The sequence below is a fragment of the Leptonychotes weddellii genome, chromosome 3 (assembly GCF_054177405.1).
Source record: "Leptonychotes weddellii isolate Sample4059 chromosome 3, ASM5417740v2, whole genome shotgun sequence".
Classification (NCBI taxonomy): domain Eukaryota; kingdom Metazoa; phylum Chordata; class Mammalia; order Carnivora; family Phocidae; genus Leptonychotes; species Leptonychotes weddellii.
Genome location: NC_138371.1, coordinates 57,156,575 through 57,183,903, shown reverse-complemented (window position 1 = coordinate 57,183,903; position 27,329 = coordinate 57,156,575). Strand labels below are relative to the sequence as shown.

Sequence of the window (27,329 nt, the reverse complement as noted above, 5' to 3'; positions counted from 1 at the left end):
CAAATCGTAACATTCGAGTAAATAAATGACCACAAAAAGGTGCCAACTAATTTTGTGAAATTAGTTAAAACTCTCTCACAGAGACGTCAAAGTACATATTCCAATAAAAAGAGTCCAGGGTTGGCAACAATGAGAGACGGGTTACATTGCAGGCAATGACTTGGGGGGCAGGGGGGAGAAAGGAGGGTCAGAGTTAAAAAGCGGAGGCAACGAAAGCCATTGGCACCACACTGACTTTCCTATCCCCCCAATTTCAATGTAAGAAATTTCCAAGTAAAGAGGAGAGCTGGGACCACTGCTATTAGGGAACTTCCCCTCCCTTCAAAGTCCTTCTCTCAGTCTCCTATCAAGGTTATCAGACCCATTCCTGAAGGATGGGTAATTTGAGAGCCGAGTGACACAATTCACCCTGTCCCCTTGTAGCCTAAGAGAAAACAAATACACACTGTCCATCAGCAATCCTTCAACTCTACACAGATCCTTGGATGATAAAAGAGGCGAGGTCTAGCTTCACTACTGAAGCTCATGCCATGGGCCCTAAATGATCTTCTGGCTCCATCTGCCATGAGACATAGTGACCCTTTTGTTTGAAAAGAGTGGTACATTCGTCAGAAAATAACTACAACAACACTCCTAGCAACCTGACCCAGCATAAGGAAATCACCGTACTGCAAGAATGTTCATCGCTGCCATCTTCACAATCAGGGTAATGGTCGCAGACGTAAGCATGAGGGAGGCACAGCCCATTGTCACACTGGAACTCGTGGTGTGAACATACCTTAGCTGCGACACAAGGGTAGCAAGGGAAAGCAGAAAGAGAAGTTCAGTTCCACCGTAGCCATTTAATTTCACAGGAAGATTCTGTCTCAAGTTTGAAAAGAGATTTTTACTATGAAGCAGCATGCTGGTAAATGTTTAACAACCAATTCTCTGGGAACAAAAAGGCCCTGACTTGAAGTGTTTGCCAATTTCCATGGTGCAAATACTCCCACTGTGGCTGACTTCAAGCTACCAACATGAATTCACTGAACACAAATTCAGGAAGAGATTGCGTAATCGGCCAGTATACCTGAGCCTCAGCACACCACCGCACATCTTGTACACATTACTTACTGCAATTGTTTTCATCAGAGAAGTCTCTGCAGTCAACTTTCCCATCACATTTCTGACTGCCGTTATAGCAGGCTCCATTGGCGCAAGTGAGCTGTTCACACACTGGGTATTCTAAAAGAATGGACATAGCACACAAATCTTAAGTCAAGCCATTCCTTCTGCAGACACTGCTTAAGTGACTGCTACATGCTAGACACTAAACGCCGAGCATATACTGACCACGTCTCTTTTGCAAATAACAGACTGGGTGGTATGCTAATGTGGGGAGCATAGCGTTCTAGGAGAATGCACAGTAGGGGGAGTTTGGAGCCCAGGGAAGTCTCACTGAAGAAGTGACCTATGAGCTCAGAGCTGAAGAATGAGAAGGAATTTAACTTATTTCAAAATGGAACCTTCTTTTACATAATGCAGATAACATCCCAGGAAGCCAGTGTACCACCACACGTGCTGTGAGAAATGAAGCACTGTTTCTTTTGCTAGAGGGCTGTAGAAAGAAAACAGGCTTGTAAGTCAGGAGCACTGGGACCTGGGGCACCACTCAGTAGCTATTTACTCTTACTCAAACCGCTTATCCTCTGTTACTTCTTTAACCATACATTTGGGTAATTCACTTCACAGGGCAGAGGGATCTCAAAAGACCATGTCTACTAAAGCACTCTGAAAAGCACAATGTTCTCTATGAGCATAAATAACTATTACCACATTATACACATATGCTACCAACCAGATGCTTAACTCTGGTTTTCTAGGTTGCAGTGGAAAAATCAGGATGCCCCTTTCAAGTCCCTCCCCTCTGCGTCCCCAGACTTGAAATGCGTATCTTTCATGATCCCAAAAGAAGGCTTCATTCTGTTGGTTGTTTATCTGTTTCCCCCACCACACAATGACACCCTCTAAGATCTAGGATCCTGCCTTACCCACTTTAGAGTCCCCAACCCTTAGTGCAGGGACTGGATCATTACTCAGGGTACTCAGGAAATGCTAGATATTGCTATTGACTTATCACAGATGAACTTTTTAGTTAAGAAGCTTTCAAAAATATTTTGAACTTCTGCCTTCTATGGTGTTTAACATCCTCCTCCTCTCAAATTGATACTTTCTTGGCCCGATTTCTTTTTCACTGAAGATTGTTCTCATAATGATTCTCATATTATCTTCAAATTCCTCTTTAACTGGGGCGCCTGGGTGGCTCAGTTGGTTAAGCGACTGCCTTCGGCTCAGGTCATGATCCTGGAGTCCCGGGATCGAGTTCCACATCGGGCTCCCTGCTCAGCAGGGAGTCTGCTTCTCCCTCTGGCCTTCCTTCCTCTCATGCTCTCTCTCATTCTCTCTCTCTCAAATAAATAAAATAAAATCTTTAAAAAAAAATTCCTCTTTAACTAAGGAAAAGGTATGTCTTAACATAAGGTCGCAAAAACTAGACAGTAGAGTCCCACTCTGAGGCTCAATTTTGCATTGAAGAACCTACTTTTTGAGGTTTCACAGACATGGATGGGTAATTCCTTGGATAGTCCCAAAGACTCCTTCACACAGTAGCAGTGCATAAAATTCTGTGCTGAAAATATATTAAACTTGTACTATGTTAACTCACACTGTAATAAAAGATGGACTCTCAAATGATACTTTTCCATTTTTTGTAGTGAAAGAAGAAGCCCAATTATTCTCATCTCCAGAAGTCCAAAACTGGACTATAAGTGTCTTTAAATACCTAAATTGCCAGTTATATTTAATCAATCATATACTGAATCTGAATTGCCCTCCTTGATTATCTAAACAGAACTATGGCATGGAACTTTCTTGCTCCAAATAAAGTCATTAGCAGAGAAAAAAGTCTTAAAAATCTTTAAGCACTCGTATGTATATTTGGGGGAGCAAACATGTACATTTGGAATGTGGAGAAAGTAAGGAAAGGAGAGGAAAGAGGTGGTGTTATCAAGTGTGTTCTTGCTTTTTGTGCCAGATAAACTTTAGAGGTCTAGGGCTAATTAATAGTTACTTGTCAATCTTTCCATTAAGACAAAACTGATTCAGATTTTAAATTTTTTCTGAATTTTATTTTTTAAAAGTCCAAGAACCAGCTAGTGCTGAGGGTGATTGCTGTCTTTTCATCAATGAGATGGTATGCATTACAAATGTGCTTCAAAGGGTCACACAACTCTGTTTATGAATTCTCACTTCAAGAGATCCAAGAGGCCAGTTGAGTCTGGCCAGCAGTTCCCCTCCCCCATGAGCCAGATAGCTCCTAGAGTCAGTATGTTGTCTAGCCTTTAAAGTGCAGCAGCAAGCAGGAAAGAGATCTTAGAAAACCCTGTCTTTGCAGTAGATAAGGTATCTGTGTGGAGGAAAATTTATTTGAGTGTAGATGGTGACTACCTCACTTGGAGTGATTACGGTAGATATGAAGGATCTGGGACAAATATACAAAGCGGATCACTTGTTCTCCCCATTCTGCTTTTCGAAAGCCAGTGCCATAAAACTGAGAAGAGAAGAACTACAACAGTTTCCACTGACAGGACTAAAAGTTTATTGACACGCCTCATTCCCCCCCCCAACAAACAACAAGGCCAGCTTCTTGTCGTCAGGGAGAGTATTGTTATGGTCAGAGGTCAGCAGTTAAGACACCCGGAATGAGGAATGAACAGCTTTCTTGTCTCCATCCATGCTGATAATGAATCTCTTCTCAATCAGCCAAGGACCTGCCTCAACTCCCACAAGCCTTCTGGTCTCTTCTCTGCGTAGTTAACTGAGGTATATGCCCATAGGAAATGCTGCATGGAGCTATCTGACTCCACTGAATACTGAAAATATTTGGAAATCTCCAAAGGGTTCACAGAGGAAATGGTTCACCCACACAGAGGAAATGGTTCCAAATCATTCACACTGAGCAAAATAAGAAATGACAGATTCTATTTCCCTTAAAGATTTCGATTACCAAAAAGGTTAATGAGTTTTGATCTACCCCAGGAAACAAGAAGTCACAATACTCTGAGACTGGGAGATACCTAAAATCTTTTTTGGTTTATTTGCTGAGCGGGTCAGAGTCTAACCTTGTAAACTTTTTCCCATGGAGCAAATCCATCATGTAGGTGAAATGTCCTGTAAGATTTTAAGTAAAGAGAAAGTATAACAGAAGAGATAATACACACACACACGCACACCAGAGGAACTTGCCCTTCTAAGTTTTGTCTTAATGGCAAGATTGACAAGTAACTATTAACTGGCCCCAGACCTCTAAGTTTATCTGACACAAAATACAAGAACACACTTGATCACACCACCTCTTCCCTCTCCTTTCCTTACTTTCTCCACATTCCAAAAGTACATGTTTGCTCCCCCACAATTGGGAACTTCCCCCAAATATACATATGAGTGCTTAAAGACTTTTAAAATTTTTTCTCTGCTAATGACTTTATTTGGAGCAAGAAAGTTCCATGCCATAGTTCTGTTTAGATAATCAAGGAGGACGAAGTGACTTGAAGACCTTGTGGACCTCCCAGAATGGAAATCATTCACAGCAGAGCAAGATATAAATATTAACACTACTCTTTATTATCTTGACAGGAAGGCTATCTCTTTATTATCTTGACAGGAAGGCTATAAATACATTCTATTCTCAGAATTTGGCAAAATGGCCAAAAAGCACATAGAAAAGAAGACAAATTGATTACAAAGAAAGGGGAGGCATCTAGAAGGTAGATTATGAAACTTAAGCTAAGACTTAAAGGAAAACAAAAAATAACTGATAAAAGTCCTGCTCAAGATACCTGAGACCTTTCAAGGTCCTAGCATCATCCTTTTAAGTTATTTTGGGTCTAAGGAGCGCTAATCCTGTCAAAGAATGATTTGCCAGAAAAAAGTTTGCCAGTTTGGCGACCAGCACTTAGCTGCAGGTACTACCCACAAAAATAAGCAATGACAATAATAGTCATCAATAATATATATTGAAAACTATGTGCCAGAAACTTGCCTAAGTACTCGGTGTGTATGAACTCATTTCATCCTTATAACAACCCTATGAGGTAGGCACTATTACTCTCATTTTATAGATTTTACATATGTGTCTTTCTGAGGTTAAGTAATTTTAAAGAAGGTCTTACGACCAGTAAATTGGAGAGGCAGAATTCAAATTCAGGCAATCTGGTTCCACAGTGCATGTGGCTATAGGGCTTATAGGGCTTCAGAGTAAGTAGTGGGAAGTGGCAAAAGATTACAGAAACAAAATGAAATTGAATGAAAGGAAACAGAAACTCTTAAAAATATAGTTTAAAAAGGAAGAGAAATAACCCAAGAGAAAAAACAAAGTTTCCTTTCTTCCATTTAGTTTCCCATTCCACTTTCAGGAGTCTGAAGAGGTGAGGCCAACTCTGGATTTATGGTATATTCCACTAAGGACTTCAATCCAGTATGATCTAGGAATGAGAAACCCTATGCTGGGAAACAGAGCTTTCCGGGAGTACCAGAACAAACAAGAGAGTCAGTACCAAAAAAAAAAAAAAACAACAGACCACAAAATAGCAGAGGACCCACTCTACCCCCTTCCCAGTCAAATTCAAGTCCCTGAAGTAAGTGCCATCACAGACTAGCACCGAGGAACTACAGTAATATACAAGAAGAGAAAAGCATTTTTCAAGAGAAAAGCCTCTTTTCAAAAATAATTTCAAATGGCTTTCAATAAAAGGCATATACATAATAAGATTTATAAAATGGAAATAGCAATTGAGCACCTTAGGAAGAAAAAGCAAACAGAGTCATCCCAAGAGCTAGTAGAATTGCACTAAGAGCAAGTGTAGGCTAAGCAGCCTTCAGGAAACTGAAGCCAAAGAAGAAAACACATTAAGTTACCTAGTTTTCCTTACCCTGCTCTCTTTGAACTGCTGGACCTTAAGTCCCAAATCCCTATCTGGTCTCTATCCACGGTGACCTGATCTACACCTAAATTAGAAATGTGCCTGAGAGGCCCCCTGCAAAGATTTTGGATCTACAGCACCTCTTTCTTCCCACGCACAGAACTACCACCAAAATCTGAAAAAGTAGTAAAGACTGATGTAGTTCTAAATTCTTAAAAAAATAATAAAAATCTCACTTCAGCCCTAATGTAGGAGTAACTGAGCAACAAGACAGAAAATTGTGCACCAAATGCTCCAAGGAATAGTGCAAAGAAGTAAGGTGTCTTCTCATGGGTAAGCAAACGTTTATAATGTGCACCAGATTTAGTGGTACTGGTTCTACAAAGGAGCTATGGAGCTATGGGTTTTCATTTGGGGTACATGGCACCTATCTCTTCCTTATAGTTATCCCCCATGACACATCTGGGCAGAACAAACAGGCAAATTTTAATGCCTGCCCCATAGAATTATGAGAGTGGCCACTTTCCAACCATAACCAGAAACGGTGTGGGGCTCAGTTGAGGACTCACTGGCAAACCACTGCTGGATGAATGTCATTACGCTAAACGCCAGTTATCTTACAGAGTGCTACCTCCCTTTTCAGTAGGATTTCATTCTATCCAACATACATTTATTGAAGTCCACCTTCCTCGATACTTTACCAAGAACTGGATAAAGAGATAAACAAGATTACAAGTGAAATAGAAATCCCCACAGCTTTTTAAAAAAATGTTTTATTCGACAAATAATTAGTGCACACCTATAGGAGTATGAGGTCCTAGAGAAGTGACAAACTTCATAAAATCCCTGCTCTCATGGAACTGACATTTTCCTTGGGAGAGTGGAAGGACAGACATCAAAATAAATGTCCCGCAGAGGAAAATGTTACGGAAACACAGCAGGGTGGAATGATAAAAGTGACAGGGGGGAGTCACTCTCTGGGTTGAACAGGAGCCATTAGGTTTAGTAAAACGAAGGTCACTGGTGGCGCTGACAGGAATCCTTTCAGGAGACTGGTGGGCAAGGGCTGTTTTCAGTGAGTTCAGAAAGAAAAAGGAGAGGAAACGGAGGCAGGGATATTAAAGACAACCCTATGTAACTTCATTATACAAGGGGGCAAAGAAGTTGGGAAACAGCTGAGAGGGGCCTAGGGTCTTTGAATAAATATAATGTGCTTGTACGATGGCGACCTAAACAAGAAATTTTTATTTCCTGAAGGTTTCAGGGCTCCGACTTCTATCTCAACTGTAAGAACACTAAAAAGGTACATGTGGGACGTGATGTGATAGATAAGATGGGGCCAGTCTCTCTGCTTCTGCGTTCTCACCTGGACTACAGAGAGAACACTGGGAGCAAGGCTTACTGGGCAGCATAAATGTGCAACTGAGTTTGAGGAAAAGCATGTTCTTCACAAGCCATCATAGTCCACAGAATGACTCTTTATTCCTCTGTTTCCCTGGCTGGAGTTTCAGCAATTAGATATATAAAGGCAAATGTTTGAATTCTAAAGAACAGAAAGTCAATAGAAATAAAACTTCATGGACAAAGCAGCCCCAGTTGCAGGCAGACCAAATACTGCTGATTACCAGCAAGAAAGCCTTCATTGTAACAGGGATTTTATTTACCCTTTCTTTGGCATTCCTAAGTATCAAAAGAGAAGTACTGCAAACCAATGATAATTAGCTATAGTTTTACTCACACCAAAATCACTCTAATATGGTACTTAACAAAAGCAAAATAATCGCTTCATTTAACTGGAAAAATCTGTACGATTTTTGAGCAACCGAAAGCCACTGCAATATATTAACTGAATGACCCATAATTGCTGCATTGTTCTGATGTTTATCTTGGACCCTGCATGAGTGGTTTTTCCTTGATGCTAATCCCATTAGAAGTAAAATGGACTGCAGTTTTGAATCTCCTGCTCCTTGGGGGGAAAAAATTAATAGACAAGCTATTTAATAGTAGGTGCATTTTATAGATGGCCGGACTGAAAAATAAAATAACTTGGGGAAAATGAACTTTTACCTGTTACACAGCTTTTTATAATATATACGTACACACCCACACCCACACACATATACATATTCAGAAATAGTTCTCAAACAGGAGAATAATCAAAAATACCTTATGCATATAGGAACACAGCAGACAAAAAGACCAAACATAATAAGAAGCTTTCATACAACACAAAATATATCTCAAGGATAATCTTTTTAGTGGCATCTTACTATGCTTGCCCTCCCTACCATCTCACCCATTCTCTTCCTTCCCTTCCCCCTGCCTCCCTGAGAGAACTCTTACACACTTTTCTTTGTTCTGTAAAAGGAATGCCTGCAATAGACACAAGGTGCTCTATGTTGGAGCTCAATGTCTTGATCTTAGAAGCTTGAAAGGGTAGGGACCATAACCTAGGGATCTGATCTGACAGGCAGGACTATGAACTATAGGGTCAAGCTTCCTGATCATTTCAAATATTTGGGGGAAAGAATTAAGTCCTTCTTCGGAGCTTTTCCAACATCATTACTACATTTAAGTGGTTTCTAGGTGTCTAATACATTTAGACCCCTTCCTATAGACAAGCTTATTTCTTTTTTTTTTTTTTAATTTCTGAGAAATAGAAAATGAAAGTCACACTCACAGGCTGATCCTGCATTTGCCCACAAGTAGGGTTCCCACGCATCATGACTACAGAAACAATCAAGTGTTGCTTAATCCACCATATTGTAACATTCCAATTTAAAACAACTAATAAACAGCTACTATGTATCTGAAGGGACATTTAAAACAGCTAAGTATCTCTATGACTAAATGGATCTTAGCAACAATCATCAATGACTGAGTTAGACATTACGTGCCTCCTAATGGAAATACATACTTTTATATTCAAAGTATTGTTGCCCCTCCATACAGAGAGAGAGAGAGAGAGAGAGAAATGCTTGCATCTTTCAAGCCTCTAGACTAATGTTATTCTCAACTAGAGCAGAGGAGGAAGATTTGGCTCCCAGAGGACACTTAAGTCTTGTCTAGAGACATTTCTGGTTGTCATAAATGGGAGTGCTGCTGGTTTCTAGTGGACAGAGGCCAGGGATATGGTTAGACATTATACAATGCATAAGACAGCTCCCTGCAATAATTATCTGGCCCCTAAAGTCATCTGTACCAAGGTTGAGAAACCTTGCTCTAGATCTAGCTACCAATTTCCAAAAAATATAAGAGACAGACAAACATGTTAAAGGACAGTAGGGGATGCAATGAGCAAAACTCAGACTGTGGGAAACTCAGGACAAGTAGTTTGGTTTTTTCAACAAATACATTGCAAGGGGTAAAAAACAGAAATGGAAGGCAAACTTACAAATTGAAAGACAGCAACTAACTCCAATGTATAAATTTTATTTGGACTTTGATTTAAATGATACTGTAAAAAATAATAAGCCACTGGGGAAATTTTAAGAACTGATTATTTTAAAGAACAGTTGTTAACATTTAGGTATGGTCATGATATTGTTATGTTATGCTAGGTTTTAGTCCTTATTTTTTGGAGATAAATACTGAATCATTTAAAGATAAAATTACGTGATTTGTGAGAACTGCTTCAAAATAATGGGGAGAAGAATAAAGAGCTCTAGGTTAAGACAAAATTAGCCAAGAGTTGGTAATTCATATAACTTGAGTGATGAGTACAAAGGAGCTGAGCATACAATTCACCTTGCTTTCGATTTTGTTTAAAATCTTCCATAGTAAAAAGACTTAAACAATAATTTTTAAATGATAAAATAGCTAAGTAACCTTCAGGTATAAATACTCTGTAAACTCCCATTACCAAAGAAAAGTATTCCAAGAGCATGGCCATAGGGTTTAGATCTAGGTTAAAAGCTTGGCTCCTCCACACTCCATTCCTGACAATCTTTATAGCCCTTTTAAAGAGGAGATGGTCATCACACCGACCTTGTGGTATTAACGTAAAAATTGCACAAAATAGTGACTGGTGCCCAGTTTATGGCAGTTCCCTTTCCCATTTTCCAAAAGTGTTCCAAACAAAGAGGGAAAACAAAAGGAGGCCAATCTGTCTCTCTGTATTAGCACTTTCTAAAGACTTTGATCCAGGCCCTTCATCTCTTTCTTGTACAAATCTGGCTGTCGCCAGGGGATCACAGCACAAAGAAGTATGAAGATTCTTTTCTTAATTTCCTGATGTTATTTTTTTTAATACTCCTCCATAAATAACACATAGTAACAAATAAACAAGGCATAGAGAAACAGGAAAGCATACGTCATTATCAAACCCATTTACATGTGTCAGACTCATCTCAGGGCTACGAGCCCTGGAGAATCCATGACTTGTGTGATTCCAGGAGCAATTAACTGTATCATCTAAATCTGGCTCTCTTTCCTCAACAAATCCTGTTTCACCTATTCCTTGTACTTAAAAAAAAAAAACAAATATAAACTTGATTAAAAATCCCTGCTCAGATATTTTATAAAGCTCACTCACTTCCTTTCCTTCGTTCCTTTCTATACCAACTGCTGGTATGCTCGAATGCTGCCAGCTTTTTTCCGGAAGATCTACTGGCTAAGTCTTGGGGCAGTTGAACGGGTGACTTCAGACTTGGCTGCAGGGTGTTCACATGGAATAAATCCAAGCAGTCTGTTTCAGCTGCCTTTTATTTTCCCCAAAGTAGCATTTCCTTTATTCCCATTGCATTTCCAATAAAGCACTCATTTTCATCCACTTGTGAATTAGGGATAAAGACACAGACGGTTGGCGGGTGGCACAGCCTCTGGTTCTCCCTTAAACTTGCACAAGCTAGAACTTTCTCCTTCTGTAAATAAAGTCCTTCATGAAAAGCAATCGCCAGACTTGGAACCAGAAGATGGATTTAGCCACAGCACTGCCACACATTGTACAACCTTGAACAAGCCATTCTACTCTTTGCAGTCTCAGTTTCTTTATTGATGAGAGTATAGTAACACCTGCCCTATTGTCCTCACTGAGGAACCTAATTCAGAATAACAACCAAAACTTATATAACACTTAGCAGTTTACAAAACACTGTAAAATATATGATCCATCACTAGTATGAATCAAAAATATTTTCTTCACTTGCCACAATGAAGAACCTATTGTTTGCTTTACAAAGTACTGAGAGTCCCTGACTCAGACTTGCTATTTTGTGACATCAGACAGACACTACCATCTCTATAAATGCCAGTACTAAGTCTCAATTTTCTAAGTGAAAAGAGACCCAAATGAGAGGTAACATAATCTCTTTCCAAGAGAACATTTAAGTTGGAAAGTACACCACAACACAACTGTACCAGCAATTCTGGAGATACAAAGACAAATAGCACAGCGTCTTCCCAAAGAAAAATAGTCCCAAGGAAAGAAAGCACTGAAGGAGAAGAGGTGTTTCTTAAAATGCACCATGTGTTGGGGCGCCTGGGTGGCTCAGTCGGTTAAGTCTGCCTTCGACTCAGGTCATAATCCCTGCTCAGCAGGGAGTCTGCATCTCCCTGTCCCTCTGCCTCTCTCCACCCCCGCTAGTTCTCGCTCGCTCACTCACTCACTCTCTCTCTCTCTCAAATAAATAAATAAAATCTTTTAAAAAAATAAAATAAAATGCCCTCTGTGATAATGATACGGATGCAACATGAATCTGGACCTGTTTGGACCCAGATCTTTCCTTTTCACATATGCTAGTATTTCTTCCATAAAGAGTACAGTTTGAACAATGTAGTGAAATAGGAATGATTTGCTCATAACCAGTTTATGTTAGCTCCCACCCAAGGGCATAGCACCTTATTGGGAAATGTACCAAAATATACAGAAGATGGTCCTCTCATCAAGAAACATAAAATAAACCATTTGGACCAAAGGAAGAAATTTAGCAACAGTCCAGAAAACTAAATTAAATCAAAATGATCAAACAGTAGAGGAGGTGTCCCACAAGAATGGACTAAAACTTAAATCTCAGTTGGAGACATAATAACTAAGAAGTTTATGATCAAGTTTTCTAAGGTACACAAAATCTATCCACTGATTATTGGAATACCAGAATATTAAAACAAATCCCTGAAGTTTGGAGCATAAATTTAAGAGCAAAAGAAAGAAACTTTACTCAGCTCATAGTACACTTATGAAATGCAGCCTATCAAAAGAAATTCAGGAAAAAAATACATAAAAACTCAAGGAAGTTCTGGATAAACTCATAAATGAATATGCTTACAAGGGCTTTTAAGCGGAACTGGATACATCTGAAGCTGAAGTCACAGTTAGGTGGACCACAGGACTGACACAGTAGAATAATTCCTATATTCTTGTAATCTAACAATTCCACATAAACCTCAAGAGAGACAGATTACTCCTTACTTATTTGTAAGATGTACACGATGCACCATGATTGCACTCTCTTATTTTGATTATGATAATATCTCAACATTATACATAGAATACTGTGATTTCTATGTTTATCATGTGGTGATTAGTTACAAACTGATATAATAGGCTGCCATTGGGGAAAGCCATTTTCAAAATGTAACTCTTTTCCAAACTGGAAAATACTGAGTCCATAAGAGCAGAAAAATTAATGACATTTGACACAGAAATTTATCATCTTAATCTAATAAAACCCATAACTGACCAAACCAGATTTTATATTCAATGTATTCAATGACCCTTCAGGATTCTACGTTAATGTTAAAAAATACAGAAATCTGATGTGCTAAGGCAGGACACACTTGGAATGTCTTGCTAAAAATAGTCTCATATCAGAATATCACCTCTAATCCACAAAAGAATCTGCCCAAGAGATTTCAATAACAAGAGGCATATTGTAAGCATTTCTGTCCATCAACAAATCTAACAAATTGATTAAAATGCCAAAGGGACAAAGGTGAAAGCAAAAACAGTGCAAAGACTGCAGGGACTCACGGCAGTCTTTCTCGTCCGTTCCATCTGAGCAGTCTCTGACGTGGTCGCACCTGTATTCGTTTGGGATACATTCACCATTGGAGCATGTAATTTGATGGCTTGAGCATGTTCTCCCAGCTGTGAAGGGGAAAAGATATTACTTTATAATTACTGCCAAAGACAGACCAATCCATTGACATTTACCAAAGATGAATGAGGCAATTTGAAAGCAAAGGCAAGAGAGTATATTGAACATAAAGTTCATAGGCTCAGAAAGCAGTTACCCAGCTACACCAAGGTAGACAGCTCACAATGCAAAAGCAAAGGTATTATCATCAGGATATTATCAAAATGCTCACAGAATCGGGGCACCTGGGTGGCTCAGTCAGTCGAGCATCCCCTAACTCTTGATTTCAGCTCAGATCATGATCTCAGACTCCTGAGACTGAGCCCCAAAGCAGGGGCTCCACACTCAGCAGAGAGTCGCTTCTCTCCCTCTCCCCCCCAACCCCCCACTCCCACTCACCCACGCATGCATGTGCTCTCTCTCTAAAATAAATAAATAAAATCCTTTAAAAATGCTCATGGGATCACATCAACACTCAAGCATGTTAGTGTAGACAATTATCAACATGTGTGGAGAATACAATACAGACTGAAACCTACATGGTAAGAGGGATGAATGAAATAAGAATTTTGCAGATATAGGTAGTAGCCAGGGATCGGTAAGGTTCCCCCTCATTGAAATACTTGTTTAAACAAGAAGGATATATGCCAAAGGGTTGTAACAGTGGATATTTCTGAGTGATCAAAATATGGGTGATTTTTTTCTTTAGAGTTTTCTCTATTATATGACTCTCTACATTGAATGTTTATCAGTTTTATAAACAATTTAAACTAGCTTGTTTTTATCCTCTGTTGATTACAGTAGGTAAAAGCAAGGCATCAGTAGTTTATCAAATTTGCCTCTAGATAAAACAGATCAAATCTAAGGAATTGATGCCCCAAGCATCATGTGAATGCTATTCTGCAAGCCTGGAGCAGAAATTATCATGGGATTTTTCAACTGTCCACATAAAAAGAAAACATTTGGGGAATGAGGAAAATGTGATAGACTGAAAATAATCATAATCATCAAATGGAAGAAAAAGATTTTCCCCTGAATTTTTACAGAGTTTCCTATACTTCTATATAGTAAAGATACTTAGGTTCAGCAAAATTTGGTTTTCTGATGAAATTATGTATCTTTTAAGCGGTGTGCCATCATCTAAACATAAGAAAAACCTTTCTAAAAGACAAGTGGATAATTAATCACAGCTTTATAGAGTTGACACTTGAAGATTCAAACATATAAAGGTTACCATGTGATAAGACATTAAAAACTATCCATAATTACCATCCTTTTCCATGCTTAATTGATTATACCTTTCACGTCATCTTGTTCCTTCTTTCTGTTTAATAAAATGATCTCATTATGAATGTGTTATGTAATTCTTGAACAGCAAACAAGATTTTTCCAATCGGTCAATTTCTGACATTCTGACAGTATAATTTCATATTTTCTCCCAGTACCTTATATTAATAAAATTAGAATGAAACAACTTTTCTAGAAGTCACTTAAATGTCTGAGTTCTGCCCAAAGCCGACCCAATTTTATCTAAATTAAGGCTAAAAAGATTAATACTTCCTCATTAAATTCCCCTATAATTTACTTAAGTATATATTGCCGATTTCCACATAAAATTAAAGAACTTTTTTTATTTCCAAAAAAGGCAAGTCATGAGTATTTTCAAACAAAATATGAAGAAAAACTAAATCAAGTGCCAATATTATTTTAAGTATCTTGGCTTTCTTCTTAAACTGAAGCCCAAAGCAATTCTCTATTTTGAGCTTAAGATTTCAAAGGGGTTTATGAGGGAGCAATTAAAAGCTCATTCAAACATAGAGAAATGATAAATTAAAATTATATGGATCCATCAACCAGTCTGATGCCAGAATTCACTTATTCACTCATTACATAAACACCTACTGAGGGCCTATTACATGCCACAAAGTACACCAACAATGGGAATACAATGATGAATGAGGCACAGTCCCTACCCTCAAGGAGCTCATAGTTTTCTATGAAACATTTCAAGAATTAATTAGAAAACAATATAGGCACGCAAGGAACTAATTATAGAAGGATCAGGGAGGAATGCCTAATTCACTCTGAGGTAAGAGTGTGAACAGGGACAGCTTCCTTTAAGAGGTAACACCTCACTGGGTCTTACAGGAGAAGCGGCTAGGTAAGCTAGGTCAAAAAAAAGGACTCTAGCAACAAGCATTCAGGCAGCATGCACAGAGGTCAAAGAGGGGCACAGCATATGCCCAAGGGAATTACAAGCACTGATGTGACCCCACATGGCAATTTCAAGGCATGAATGGCCAAGTAGTAGACATGGAAAAATAAGCACCAGCCATATCTTAGAAGCCACTGTAAACCATGTTAAGGAGTTGGAGCTTTCTTCTTGGGGTGATATACACCAAAGAGTTTCAGGGTTTTAGTCAAATCTTTCTAGTATCAGTGTCAGGGAGAACCTAAGGAGGCATAGGACTAGAGGCAGGGAGGCCACTCCAGAGGCTGCTGCAGTCACCCAGATAAGAGATTGCTGGCAGTAACGACATAAATGGGAAAGAGGTGAACTTTAGAGATGTTAGGCCAGAGTTGCTGACTAAATATGGACAGAAGAATCAAGAATAATTCCAGGGCGCCTGGGTGGCTCAGTCGTTAAGCGTCTGCCTTCGGCTCAGGTCATGATCCCAGGGTCCTGGGATCGAGTCCCACATCGGGCTCCCTGCTTGGCAGGAAGCCTGCTTCTCCCTCTCCCACTCCCCCTGCTTGTGTTCCTGCTCTCGCTATCTCTCTCTCTGTCAAATAAATAAATAAAATCTTTAAAAAAAAAAGAATAATTCCAAATTTCTAGCTCTAGTGCCTAAGAGATTGTGATTTCCTTTCCTTGCTAATTGATTACATCTTTAATGTCACTGATAGCCATCTTTATATTTCCTCTAATAAAATGCCTTCATTATGAAATATGTTTCTTAACATTCTAGATTAACAAGGAAAATGGCCTTGATCTGCCTATTTCTAATAGTTTGAGATTGATGTTATATTTTCTGCTAGTGTCTTATATATAAGTGAGTTAATTTTATTTCTACAGATAATTCACGTGGACCAGCAAATATAGAAGAAAAAACCTGGTCAGGGGAGAAGATTATTAACTCCACTTGGGACACCTTGAATTTGAAGCATCCTGGAGATCTCCAACAGGCAGCTGAATATACAAGACTGAAGTGTGGGCAAGAAATCTGGGTCATAAGCATAGATTTGGGTATCATCAGCCTATCCAGGGTTATTGAAGTCATAAGACTGGTTGAAATTATCCTGGAAAAGTGTAGAGTAAGAGGAGTTGCTAAGTGCCGGGCTCTGAGCTCACGGGCTAGGCAGAAGAGGAAAACAAAATGGAACGATCAAAGCAGTTCAGAAAAGAACCAGGAGAGTGAGGAGTCATGGCAGCCAAGGTAGTAGTGTCAAGAAGGAGAGAGTGATTGTCAGAGTCAAGTGCAACAGAAAAGTCCATCCAAGGATGAAAAGGGAAAAGTGTCCACTCTACTTGACAATCAGGAGTTCTCTGGTGACCTTAGTGAACATAGTGGTGGCAGTCTGTAGCTAAAGGATGTCTAATAAAGAATTTTATATCATTAAAAATCCAAGAATTAGGGGCACCTGGATGGCTCAGTTGGTTAAGCGTCTGCCTTCAGCCCAGGTTGTGATCCCAGGGTCCTGGAATCAAGCCCCACGATAGGCTCCCTGCTGGGCAGGGAGTCTGCTTCTCCTTCTCCCTCTACCCCTTCCCACACTCATTCTCATTCTCTCTCTCTCAAATAAATACAAAATCTTTTTTAGAAAATGCAAGATTTACCTTATGAAATCCATTGTCATTTAAAATGGTATGTAACATTGCTTATAAATTACTGTGATAAAGTTTTCTCCAGTCTCTTTTCCCAAGCAGTTCTCCTTAGGAGTTTGTATCCCCTCTGCAAAGTATTATTATTAGCAAGGGGTCATCCACTACACTGTATCACAATCTACCGCTCAGCTTTCTTCCTACTTTGTGTGGGAAGCAAGAGAAAATGGAACCAAAAATGGCCTATCTAGCCAGAAGATAAATAACCCATCATTCATTAATTCATTCAGTACCCATTTATCAAGAACCTACTATCTGCTAGACAAAATAACAAGTCTTAGGGATTAAGCCAAATAAAGCCTAGACACTGCTCTCCAGAGATTCACAATCTAGCCCCATTCTGTTCCCACTGAGTACTCACTATCTGCAGGTCATCCCTTCTTTCCCCTAGGACCTTTGAGGGGCTAGAGAGAAAATAGTATTGGCCAGATAGATTTCCTACAAACAAAGGTTTTTTCCTGTGCCCTACTATGCCTGACAGTTTTAATTCCACCGTTCAGTACTTCTGAGATACCATCCCCCATCTCCCTCTTTCAGATCTGGTCTCCCCTTTTGCCATTCCACCTCACATCCTGACACATAACTGGACCTCATCTGGACATGCCATGCTCCTGGTTGGCCTTGATGAGCTTCCATCCACACCTCCCTCGGGATTTCATTTGTCACCACCACCACCCTCCACAGCCCTACATAGTTTGCTAGTTTCCCCCTAATCACTTTGTCCCAAATATCACCATCCCTTTGCTGGAAGACCAAAGACCATGACCAACACTGACAAGCCCTAACAGGCTGTTTAAGTATACAGTCTTCATTTTAAGTTTAAACTAAAGTCGAACTCATGGATATTTTGAGAATTCTCTTTCTCAAAAGACCCTTGGCCTGACTGAAAAGAGTTCACACTCAATGCTGGACTCACAAGTCCTGGGCTAAATTCCAAGCTTTTATAAATGTATCCAGGACCTACTGAAGGCCACGGAATCTCCACTGCTAGTCATATAGTGACTAAACAAGTTCTCACATGAAGTAGTCATCAAAAACATCTGTTTCTCTTTGATCTTTGTGGGCAATGACTGTAAAAATGCCAACAGGATCTTGGCTGACATCTTAAAACTCAACACAAAGTGGTGATAGCTGTCCATGATTTGTGGGATGTGCATTTAATGAAACAGAATGTGCGGGAGGCTCAAAGTTAATTGCCACGCAATGATCAGAGCTAGCCTCTTTTCACAGGACAACTGGGGTCAGGAGCCTGAGGTGGTTCCTTATAGTCTGATATCTTCTCTCCAATTTCCATCTCAGTCCAACCTAGACTTCTAAAAGGTCTTTGATTTTTTATTTGGGGGTTTTTTGTTAGGGGGGGTATCATTTAAAAAAAAAAAAACCACAGGGAAAGGATATCATGTTCTCTCTTCTAGATCTTCAGATTAGGATTATAGGGATGTGAAATCCAGGACTTCTACAGCCTTCATGCAATCACAAAAAGCCAGCAGGCTGAAGACGGCAGAGCAGAAAAGTGGGAGAAAACTGGCTGATGTTATTGAACTGGGAATTAATCAACCCTGGAACAACACTACATTTAGGCTTCTTATTGTGTAAGATAATAAATTCCCCTTTTGCTTAACTTTTTGGAGTTGTGTTCTTCATTCTTTGCAGCCAAATACATCCTCATTGATACAGGAATAATTTTAAATTATATAAATATCCTTAACAGAGAAAGCAAAAGAATGATACACATGGCATATTTCTCATATGCTGCCATCTTACATTTCCCCAAGATGACTCTCTCGTCCAAATTATTTAAGCCCATTTCAAACTCTTTTTCCAGTTTGAGCCCAAAAAAATTAGAATTTAAGAGTTTCTTCCAGTTTACTGTCCTGAACCCCCTCAATGTCCAGGAATGCAGCAGCTGCCAAGGTCCTCCTGATTGCTGCCATCTTCCTTCTTGTTGCAGCTCATCCCATGCAGGCTTTACCTGAGGCAGCAACCAACACTGCCTCCAACAGACCTAGCTATGAGGTCCATTTCCACTTAATCAAAAAGAAGATAGTTTAATACCGAGGCCGAAGGGATAGAAGGTTTCGATGCAGAGTGCACTGCAGGTGCAAAAGGAGCCATCCCGCTGCCAACCACACAAATGAAGACCCCACCTATAGATATAAATAAATGTATCCTAGACATAGGATCCCCTGTCATTTAAGTTCCAACTCAGCATTTATAAATCATCCCATTGTTATTGCATCTGTAACAGGTTAGATTTTAGGTTTCCAGGAGGCCAAAACAAAATCCCTCTATAAACACTTACGACAATGCTGATGTTCATCTGAGCCATCCTCACAGTCCTGGTCACCGTCACACTCCCAGAAGTTAGGGATGCATAGACTTTCACCCTGACATAGGAATTGGTCCGACTTGCAAGAAGGCGGAGCTACAACAAACCAGAAAAGGACTCATTATGTCGAACATCCACCCTACTATACGAACAAACAATGCTTATTTCAAAAGAATCTATGTCAACTCCTGCTTAATATATTTGATGGCAAACAGTAATTCTATACAACAGTCTGTGGACTCTAATCAGCATTCAATGCCAAATAATCTCAGCAATGGCCTCACGACAAACTGATGATCCAAAGCAACACAAAAATACAAATAAAACAAACAGCCAAAACACATCCATAGAAAGCCATGACAAAAAAAATATTAAATTTTAAATTTAGATAAAAATTAACCATGAGTTATTGTTAAATTATTTGAAATGTTTTGTAATAACCAATTGCAAAGCATCACGATGAATTGAAATTAAAAAACATGAGACTTGGAAAAGAAGACCCAGAATCGAATAATTATTTTTTCTACAATTTTCTTGCCTTATGATCTTTGGCAGGTTCTCTGAGCTTCCATGTATGCACCATAAAATGGGGACTATAGTTATCTCATAGTTTGCTAAAAAAATCAGTTAAATAACGTATGTGCAAGTACAGTATAATGTTAGTTGCTATCTCTATTGTCATTGTTCTGGAACACTGTTATTACATTTTACATTAACAATTTCTAAAGAGATGCTGGTGTAACTATTCATTTATTCCTCTATCCCAGAACACCCATTTCTTGCTTTTCTGCTCCTAGTGTTTAACCTAAAATGGGCTTGGGAAGCCCAGAGGAAGTGAATGGATAGCACATAACCGTGTCTCTACAAATAGAGCTATTTCCTTGCTCAAAACGTGATTCACAGACTGGCAGCATTAGCGTCACGTGGGAGCGTGTAGAAATGCAGAATCTCAGGTCCCACTCCAGACATGGATGCAAAACCTGCACTTTCAAGCTCCCCAGGTGCTCCATTTATGCATGCATGGAAGTTTGAGAAGTACTGTATAGACCTATTCCCCATCCTTCTCTCATTTTCAAATGCATCGTGATCCAAACGACACATCAAAGTTTGTTCCGTTGTGCCACCAGATGGCCAACAATTCAAAACAAATTAATTTTTCACCTGATTTCTTGGGTTTTGGATGATAACCCTTGTCTTTCACAAATCAGAATGAATGAAATTGCAGGAGTGCAACTGATCACATACAGCCAGCTAAGAAAGCAATAGATGTTAAGGGTTGGGATTTGTGCAGGAAGGAGGCCTTTAATGGATGATTTAACTTCACTATGCCTCTGTTTCCTAATCTGAAACCTGCCTCAGAATACTGAGAGAACTAAATGAAGAAATACATGTAAAAGTGATTTTATAATTAAAGTTTTATAATTAAACTTTGGGTTTACAATACTATTGTGCTTTTAACTATAATTTTTTGAGGTTCTGAAAAGTCCGATGGATTTCATTTTTTTTTAATTTTATTTTATTTACATTCAGTTAATTAACATATAATGTGTTATTAATTTCAGAGGTAGAGTTCAGTAATTCATCTGTTGTATGTAACACCCAGTATCATTACATCACGTGCTCTCCTTAATGCCCATCACCCAGTTATTCCATCCCCTCACCCCCCTCCCCTCTAGCAACCCTCAGTCTGTTTCCTATGGTTATGAGAACTGTAATGTTTTTGTTTTTTTTGTTTTTTGTTTTTTTTTAAAGATTTTATTTATTTTTTTTAGAGAGTGAGCGAGAGAGAAACAGCATGAGAGGGGAGAGGGTCAGAGGGAGAAGCAGGCTCCCCGCTGAGCCGGGAGCCCAATATGGGACTCGATCCCAGGACCCTGGGATCATGACCTGAGCTGAAGGCAGATGCTTAACCATCTGAGCCACCCAGGCGCCCGAGAACTGTAATGTTTTTTAAATATAAAACCACACTAGCCTCTTCTGTGATCTTTTTGTGTAATTCGCCTAACTTACACTACACCCTTTATACAAAAACAGACTCCTCCTTGAATTACAAATCACAGTTGGTGCACAAAATTTCCAGAGTGAATAATCTGAAATAGGCTTATAGGCTTCAGAAAACTACTCACAAATTTGTTTCAATATCAAGGTCATGGGCTAAGGGTTAAGACAGAAACTGATGTGAACCGAACCCCTTCCTCAAAAGGGACTAACAGAATGATTAATGCCATCAGTTCTCTTCAACCACAGAGATCTCAGAAGTGAGCCCAGTCCCGAATCTATCACTAAAGGCACAACTCCTTGTCTTTGGTACAGCTGGATTCACCCAAAAGCACTTCTGTTACTTGAAATAGAGCTTAGCCCAGCCCCTCCTCACTTACGGCAGCCAATTTCATCCGAATCATCCAAGCAGTCTCTGGTCCCATCACATCTCCAGGATGCAGAGATACAATGCCCATCTTCACAGCGGAAATGCTCACTTCCACATTCTGCAACTCAACAAGCAAAAGAAAACCGGTTGAAAAACTTACCCAAGCAGATATTTAACCAAAGAAATACAAATGTTTTATAAAAATGAAAAATTATGCAATGAATTAGCCATCAAAGGAATGTGGATTATTTAAAAAATTAGGAAAACATTTTTATAATGAATATTGTATTATCCATTTCAGAGTCTGCAGGAAGAGGTCATTTCTGTACAAGGTTGACTAGAGTGTACCTTACTGTAACCAATCTAGAAAGAAATTTGACAGCATGTATCTTGCTTTTTAAGAGTGCTTCTCCTTAGTTCTTTTATTTTTAAAGATTTTATTTATTTGTCAGAGAGAGAGAGAGTGCACAAGCAGGGGGAGCGGCAGGCAGAGGGAGAAGTAGGCTCCCCGCTGAGCAAGGAGCCCGATGCAGGACTCGATCCCAGGACCCTGAGATCATGACCTGAGCCAAAGGCAGATGCTTAATCGACTGAGCCACCCACGCATCCCTTAGTTCTTTTATTTTTAGGTATTTTTCCCCCTAGGGAACTAATCAGAGAATTAGACAAAGATTTATGTATGGAGATTTTAATCACAACATCACAATAAATTGCAAACTTTCTAGATGTTCAATAATAAGGATAAAATTTTCTTATATCTTTATTTTGACATATTAAGAACTCATTAAGATGGTTATGTAGAACTTCTAAGTGATTTAGATAAATTTATAATATGAGGATGTATAATTCTACCTATAACAGAGTTACGTATGGAGAAAAAAAGTGTAGAAAAAGACCAGAATGTTAATGGTGGTTATCTCTGATAACATCATGAATAATTTTCATTTGCTTGACTGTGCTTTTTCATTTTTTTCAGTTCCCTGCCCTTTATTTTTTTAAGTGCCCTCTTATTACTAAGTCATATATAGCAATTTATAGTTCTTCATTCTTAGATTCAGACCAATATTTTGGCTTTTTGTTTAACTACTCCGTAAGATACCAGATCTGTCAGCTCATCTCTGCAAACAAACAAACAAAAAAATTTTAAGCCAAAAAAACAAACAAAAAAATCTCTGCACCCAACCGGAGTGCACAAATTTGGCCCCCAAAGTTACTACATTCCCAAGTAGCAGTGATATCTCCTAGTGATACCAGAAAGAGAACATAACTTAAATACGTTTATTTCATTCAACCAATATATCCAGCAATTTTCCTAGGTCTCCCCAGGGGACTAATTTGGCAGTTGGAAATCCTCCAAGTTTCCCCAAATATTTGACCAGTGACTTCCCCATTGTATTATGTGCCAAGTAGGAAATTTTTTTAAAGAGAGCAGCCAACCATCAGCCCAACTTGGAGAAGACTCAAAATTATTCTTTCACAAGCCCAACGTGGTAGAGGAGTAATCTGGGGGGTTGGAAGAATACACTTATTTTCCCCATGTATTTAAGCAATCATGCTAAATTACCTATTTCAGTTATTGGCTAATTAACCCAAAATTAGGTAAATATACAGATCGATTATCTACTCCTAAAATAAATAAACAATGTGCTATCCTGACTTGTGTAAATGCAGGCATATCAACACCATGACATAAACATAGTTAAGTGATCTATTCCTAGGGGATATAGGCTACTTTGTTCATGGAATGTTCAAATCTGATTGTCTGGTAGTGACATCCTGATTTATAATGTATGCTGCAAATGGTCAGAAACTTCCCTTGGCTAAATGGTGGTACCGAGTGGTACAGGAATACGTACACCCAAATACCTTCTATAGACTAATGCACGATGGTGGTTGGTGGTGCAGGTCTGGGGTTGGTGGTGCAGGTCTCTTATCAACTACCTTTAAAACACAACAACCTCCCTTGCAAAAATGCCCCTAAGGAATGTACAAATTCACTCTGGAATCCCAGAACTTCTCATTGGATTTTGTTCTACAAAGCAATATTTCCATGGGAGATTAGGGGCTTTGGAGGTTTAGCTATTAACACAACATATATTAAATCACTTTTATCAATTAGGTCTATTGTTAGTAATCCACATAATACATTTGTAAGTTCAGTACCTTTGTCTCCCTTAGTATCGAATAATTTCTGGTTGAAAAATTGTAACAATCTACAGGTCAGTCTACTTACAAAGAGTTTCATATTGCTATGAAAAAAAGAAAAGCATAAACTTAGAAACTGAGTAGAGAGAAGAAAATAAATTCTCAAAACAACTTATTGCCAGTTATAACATGTTCAATTCTTAAGCAACTTTTATTACAAGTCAAATTTTCTTTTTTATTTTTGCTAAAATATGAAGTTAAACACATCATAAAAAGAACACAAAATAGATACCCAAAAGTCATTTTTTTAATTATTTCAAAGCAAATTACATAAAACACATAAAAAATGAAACTGATAGGGGAAATTTTTCAATTAACTCTTCCTAGTTAGTGTTTTTTCACATTTGATCTCCCAAATATTCAATTATCTATAGTAATATATCAAACTCGATTTATTCAATGTATCAACAGATCCATGATAATTCATCTGTCAAATTCACCTTTTCAATATTCCCTTCCATGCCTGTTATAACTCCCAAATGACTATTGTTTGGAAATACCTCTCCAGAAAAAACAAACTGATTGCTGGGTGGCCTCCCAGCAATCAAGCAAAATGCTCCACTGGTGTCAGAAGCCTGTCATTCATTTTATTATAAAGGGAGTATGTGCTATTTAAAAGCAAACTACGAGTAAAAAGCTCTGGGTCACATCTAATAACAATTGCAGGTGCCCCTGATTTCAATTGAGCTGTATGCACTGTATTTGTTTTGTTTTGTTTTAAATAAGTAGCCTTTACTCTCAACCCCACCAAAGGTGTCTACACCTTATTGTTTAATAATTTGAAGTCCAAAAAAGCAGGGAGAGGGATTTCATACACTGGAGCTAAACAGTTTGTGGAGAAAAAAAAAAAATCTAAATAGAGCAAAATTAAAATTTTTTTTCAACAAATGGTCTCTAAACATATCCATATCCAATCAATCCAGTTTTAACCTAGAGATAATTTTGCAAACAATAACTTTCAGAACTTAAAATACTTTCCCTCTAATAAGAGCCAAGGAAGAAAACATCATAATCCATACTGAAATAAAAATCTTTTGTTAAGGGGTGCCTGGGTGGCTCAGTTAAGTGTCCAACTCTTGATTTCAGCTCGGGTCATGATCTCAGGGTTGTGAGATCGAGCCCTGCATCAGGCTCCATGCTGGGAGTGGAGCCTGCTTAAGATTCTCTCTCTCCCTCTGCCCCTCCTCCCTCTCTCTCCCTCTCTCTCTCTGTCTCTCTCCCCCACCACTCTAAAAAAAAAAAAAAAAACTTTTGTTAAGAACCAGGCAGCCATTGACAAGAAACCATTAAGACCAAATGAACACCCTACTTCCTCCACATTAGCCCTGGCCTTTTCCAAGAATCAAAACAGATGGTGCAAAGATGAAAAATACTCATGTGGCACATAAATGGCATGCACCATTCCAAGCATTTTGCCAACTTCAAGTCATTTAACTTCCATAACAACCCTATGAGATAGATGTCTTATTATGAACATTTCACAAAGAACTTGAGACACAGAGGAGTTTAGTAACTTGCCCAAGATCAAACAGCAAACGTGCAAAGCAAAGATTTGGACCTAACAGCTCTAGTTCTGGACCTGTGCTATGACCACTGCTCAGGTTTCCCTTACACCAAAGAAACAAAAAAGAGAAAGCAAAAAGGAAAAGAAAAAAATTATTTCACAAAGCTCAAGAATGAATGTAAAAATCTGACTTTTTTCCGAAGTTGCTATCCACATTAACTGAATTCGTGAACTGGGCTCGTGTGGAATCCATACCACCCCATATGCTCATATAATTCACATAAAAATTCTTGGGCTTGGGGCGCCTGGGTGGCTCAGTTGTTAAGCATCTGCCTTCAGCTCAGGTCATGGTCCCAGCGTCCTGGGATCGAGCCCCATATCGGGCTCCCTGCTCAGCAGGAAGCCTGCTTCTCCTTCTCCCTCTGCCCCTGCTTGTGCTCCTTCTCTTGCTGTCTCTCTCTCTCTCTCTCTGTCAAATAAATAAATAAAATCTTTAAAAAAAAAAATTCTTGGGCTTAGGAAAATTTGCTACAATCCAAAGCAACCCAGGGACATCAAAAAAAGAGGTTCAATCTCTTCAAGAAAAATTATTAGACATAGGAATAAACTTGTTTTCCAACCTTTTAAAGCCCCAAACTGAAGAAAAACAAGAGTAATCTTTTCTTCATAAAGAGCCATATCCCAAGCTTCCTGGTCTAAGTGTTGGACTAAGAATGTGTTAAGATATCAGAGAAACAGTTAATGCCTACAGGAAGGAAGAAGTCATTTGTTTTTCCAGTACAGGGAACAGTACTGAATTAAGTACACTACTTCTGTATTCTTTACAGCCTCTAGCACAGCGCTAGGCACATGTGGGATAGTCAATGCATATTCATCAGGTAATGAAAATTCCTCTTCCTAAAATTCAGCCTCTTGGTATCATTATATATATAAAACCATTACATACATAAAACCATCAAGGCAAACTGTAACACTTTATTAAGACTTTGTTTGCTATCTCAAATCCACAGAAAGGAAAATGAAATCTGGAATAATTTGAAATTACTTGAAAGAGGAATGCCCAGAAGTTTAAAAAAGAAGAAGAAAAATACTGAGTCACATTAAAAGGTTTGATTCTTTTACCCTTTTCTAGTGAGAGTTTCTTTTCTCTCTCATAAATTCTTTTCTCAAAAGAGAAAGGTAAGTCGTAGTCAATGGAACATTGTCCAAAGTTAACAGAGTAAGGTAATTTCGATGGCAAATCCTATTTTCCTGTTAGATCCTCTTAACATGTGCTGGTCCTCCCAGACACTTGGTCTACCTGAGGAGGTGCATGTGCTCTTTTTAAAGATATGTCATATTAAATTACCTAACATTTTAATAGTCCTGCCTTCACTGAGCTCAAAGAAGCAAATGTAACATGAGGCAATTCCTTAATTCATCCATAATTCTTACTTCACTTTTTCTGTACTTGATTTTTATTCCCTTGACATACTTTTGATGTTTATAAGTTGGGTGACGATTCCCTACAATTCTCACACCTTATCCATACCAACAAGGCCTGTTACCTTCAAAGACTGAGAGTCACTTGCTTATTTCCAAAACTTTACACTGCAGTCATGACAGCCAAGAGTGACAAATTGTGCAGAACCCTGCTCTGCCTAATACCAACTGGTGGAATAGTCAAGGGCTCGATTGATGGAACTGAAACAAGATATGCGCAGCAAACGAACCTACTATTCTCTTTCTGTGCAACATTCTAACTGCCTGGTTTTCCTAACAGGTTGTCAAATAGGAGGCCAGAATTCTTTTTTTATTTTTCTTTAACCCAGTTTACAAACCACTGAGCTGACTGTTTTTTCCAAATTACTGTTTCAGAGCCCTGATGTCTGATTAAAGCAAACCTACATTAAGAAGACGTTTCAGGAATTTAAGGACTTTGAAGCAAAACTCACAAAGCCACTTGATGAGTGATCATGTACACACATCATTTAAGTGCAGTAAAAAAAAAAAAAAAAAGAACCA

General features: G+C 38.8%; 1 protein-coding gene across 1 annotated transcript in view; it reads right to left on the bottom strand.

Moving 5' to 3' along the window:
• Positions 1-27,329, bottom strand: part of LRP2 (LDL receptor related protein 2) — a 199,144-nt gene that overhangs the window by 141,951 nt on the left and 29,864 nt on the right. The window contains exons 2-6 of the mRNA XM_081814243.1: positions 21,627-21,734; positions 19,222-19,344; positions 12,931-13,047; positions 1,114-1,224; positions 670-783 (exon numbers count right to left, since the gene is read on the bottom strand). Of these exons, the coding sequence (XP_081670369.1) occupies positions 670-783; positions 1,114-1,224; positions 12,931-13,047; positions 19,222-19,344; positions 21,627-21,734 (573 nt within the window). The remainder of the gene's footprint in view (positions 1-669; positions 784-1,113; positions 1,225-12,930; positions 13,048-19,221; positions 19,345-21,626; positions 21,735-27,329) is intronic.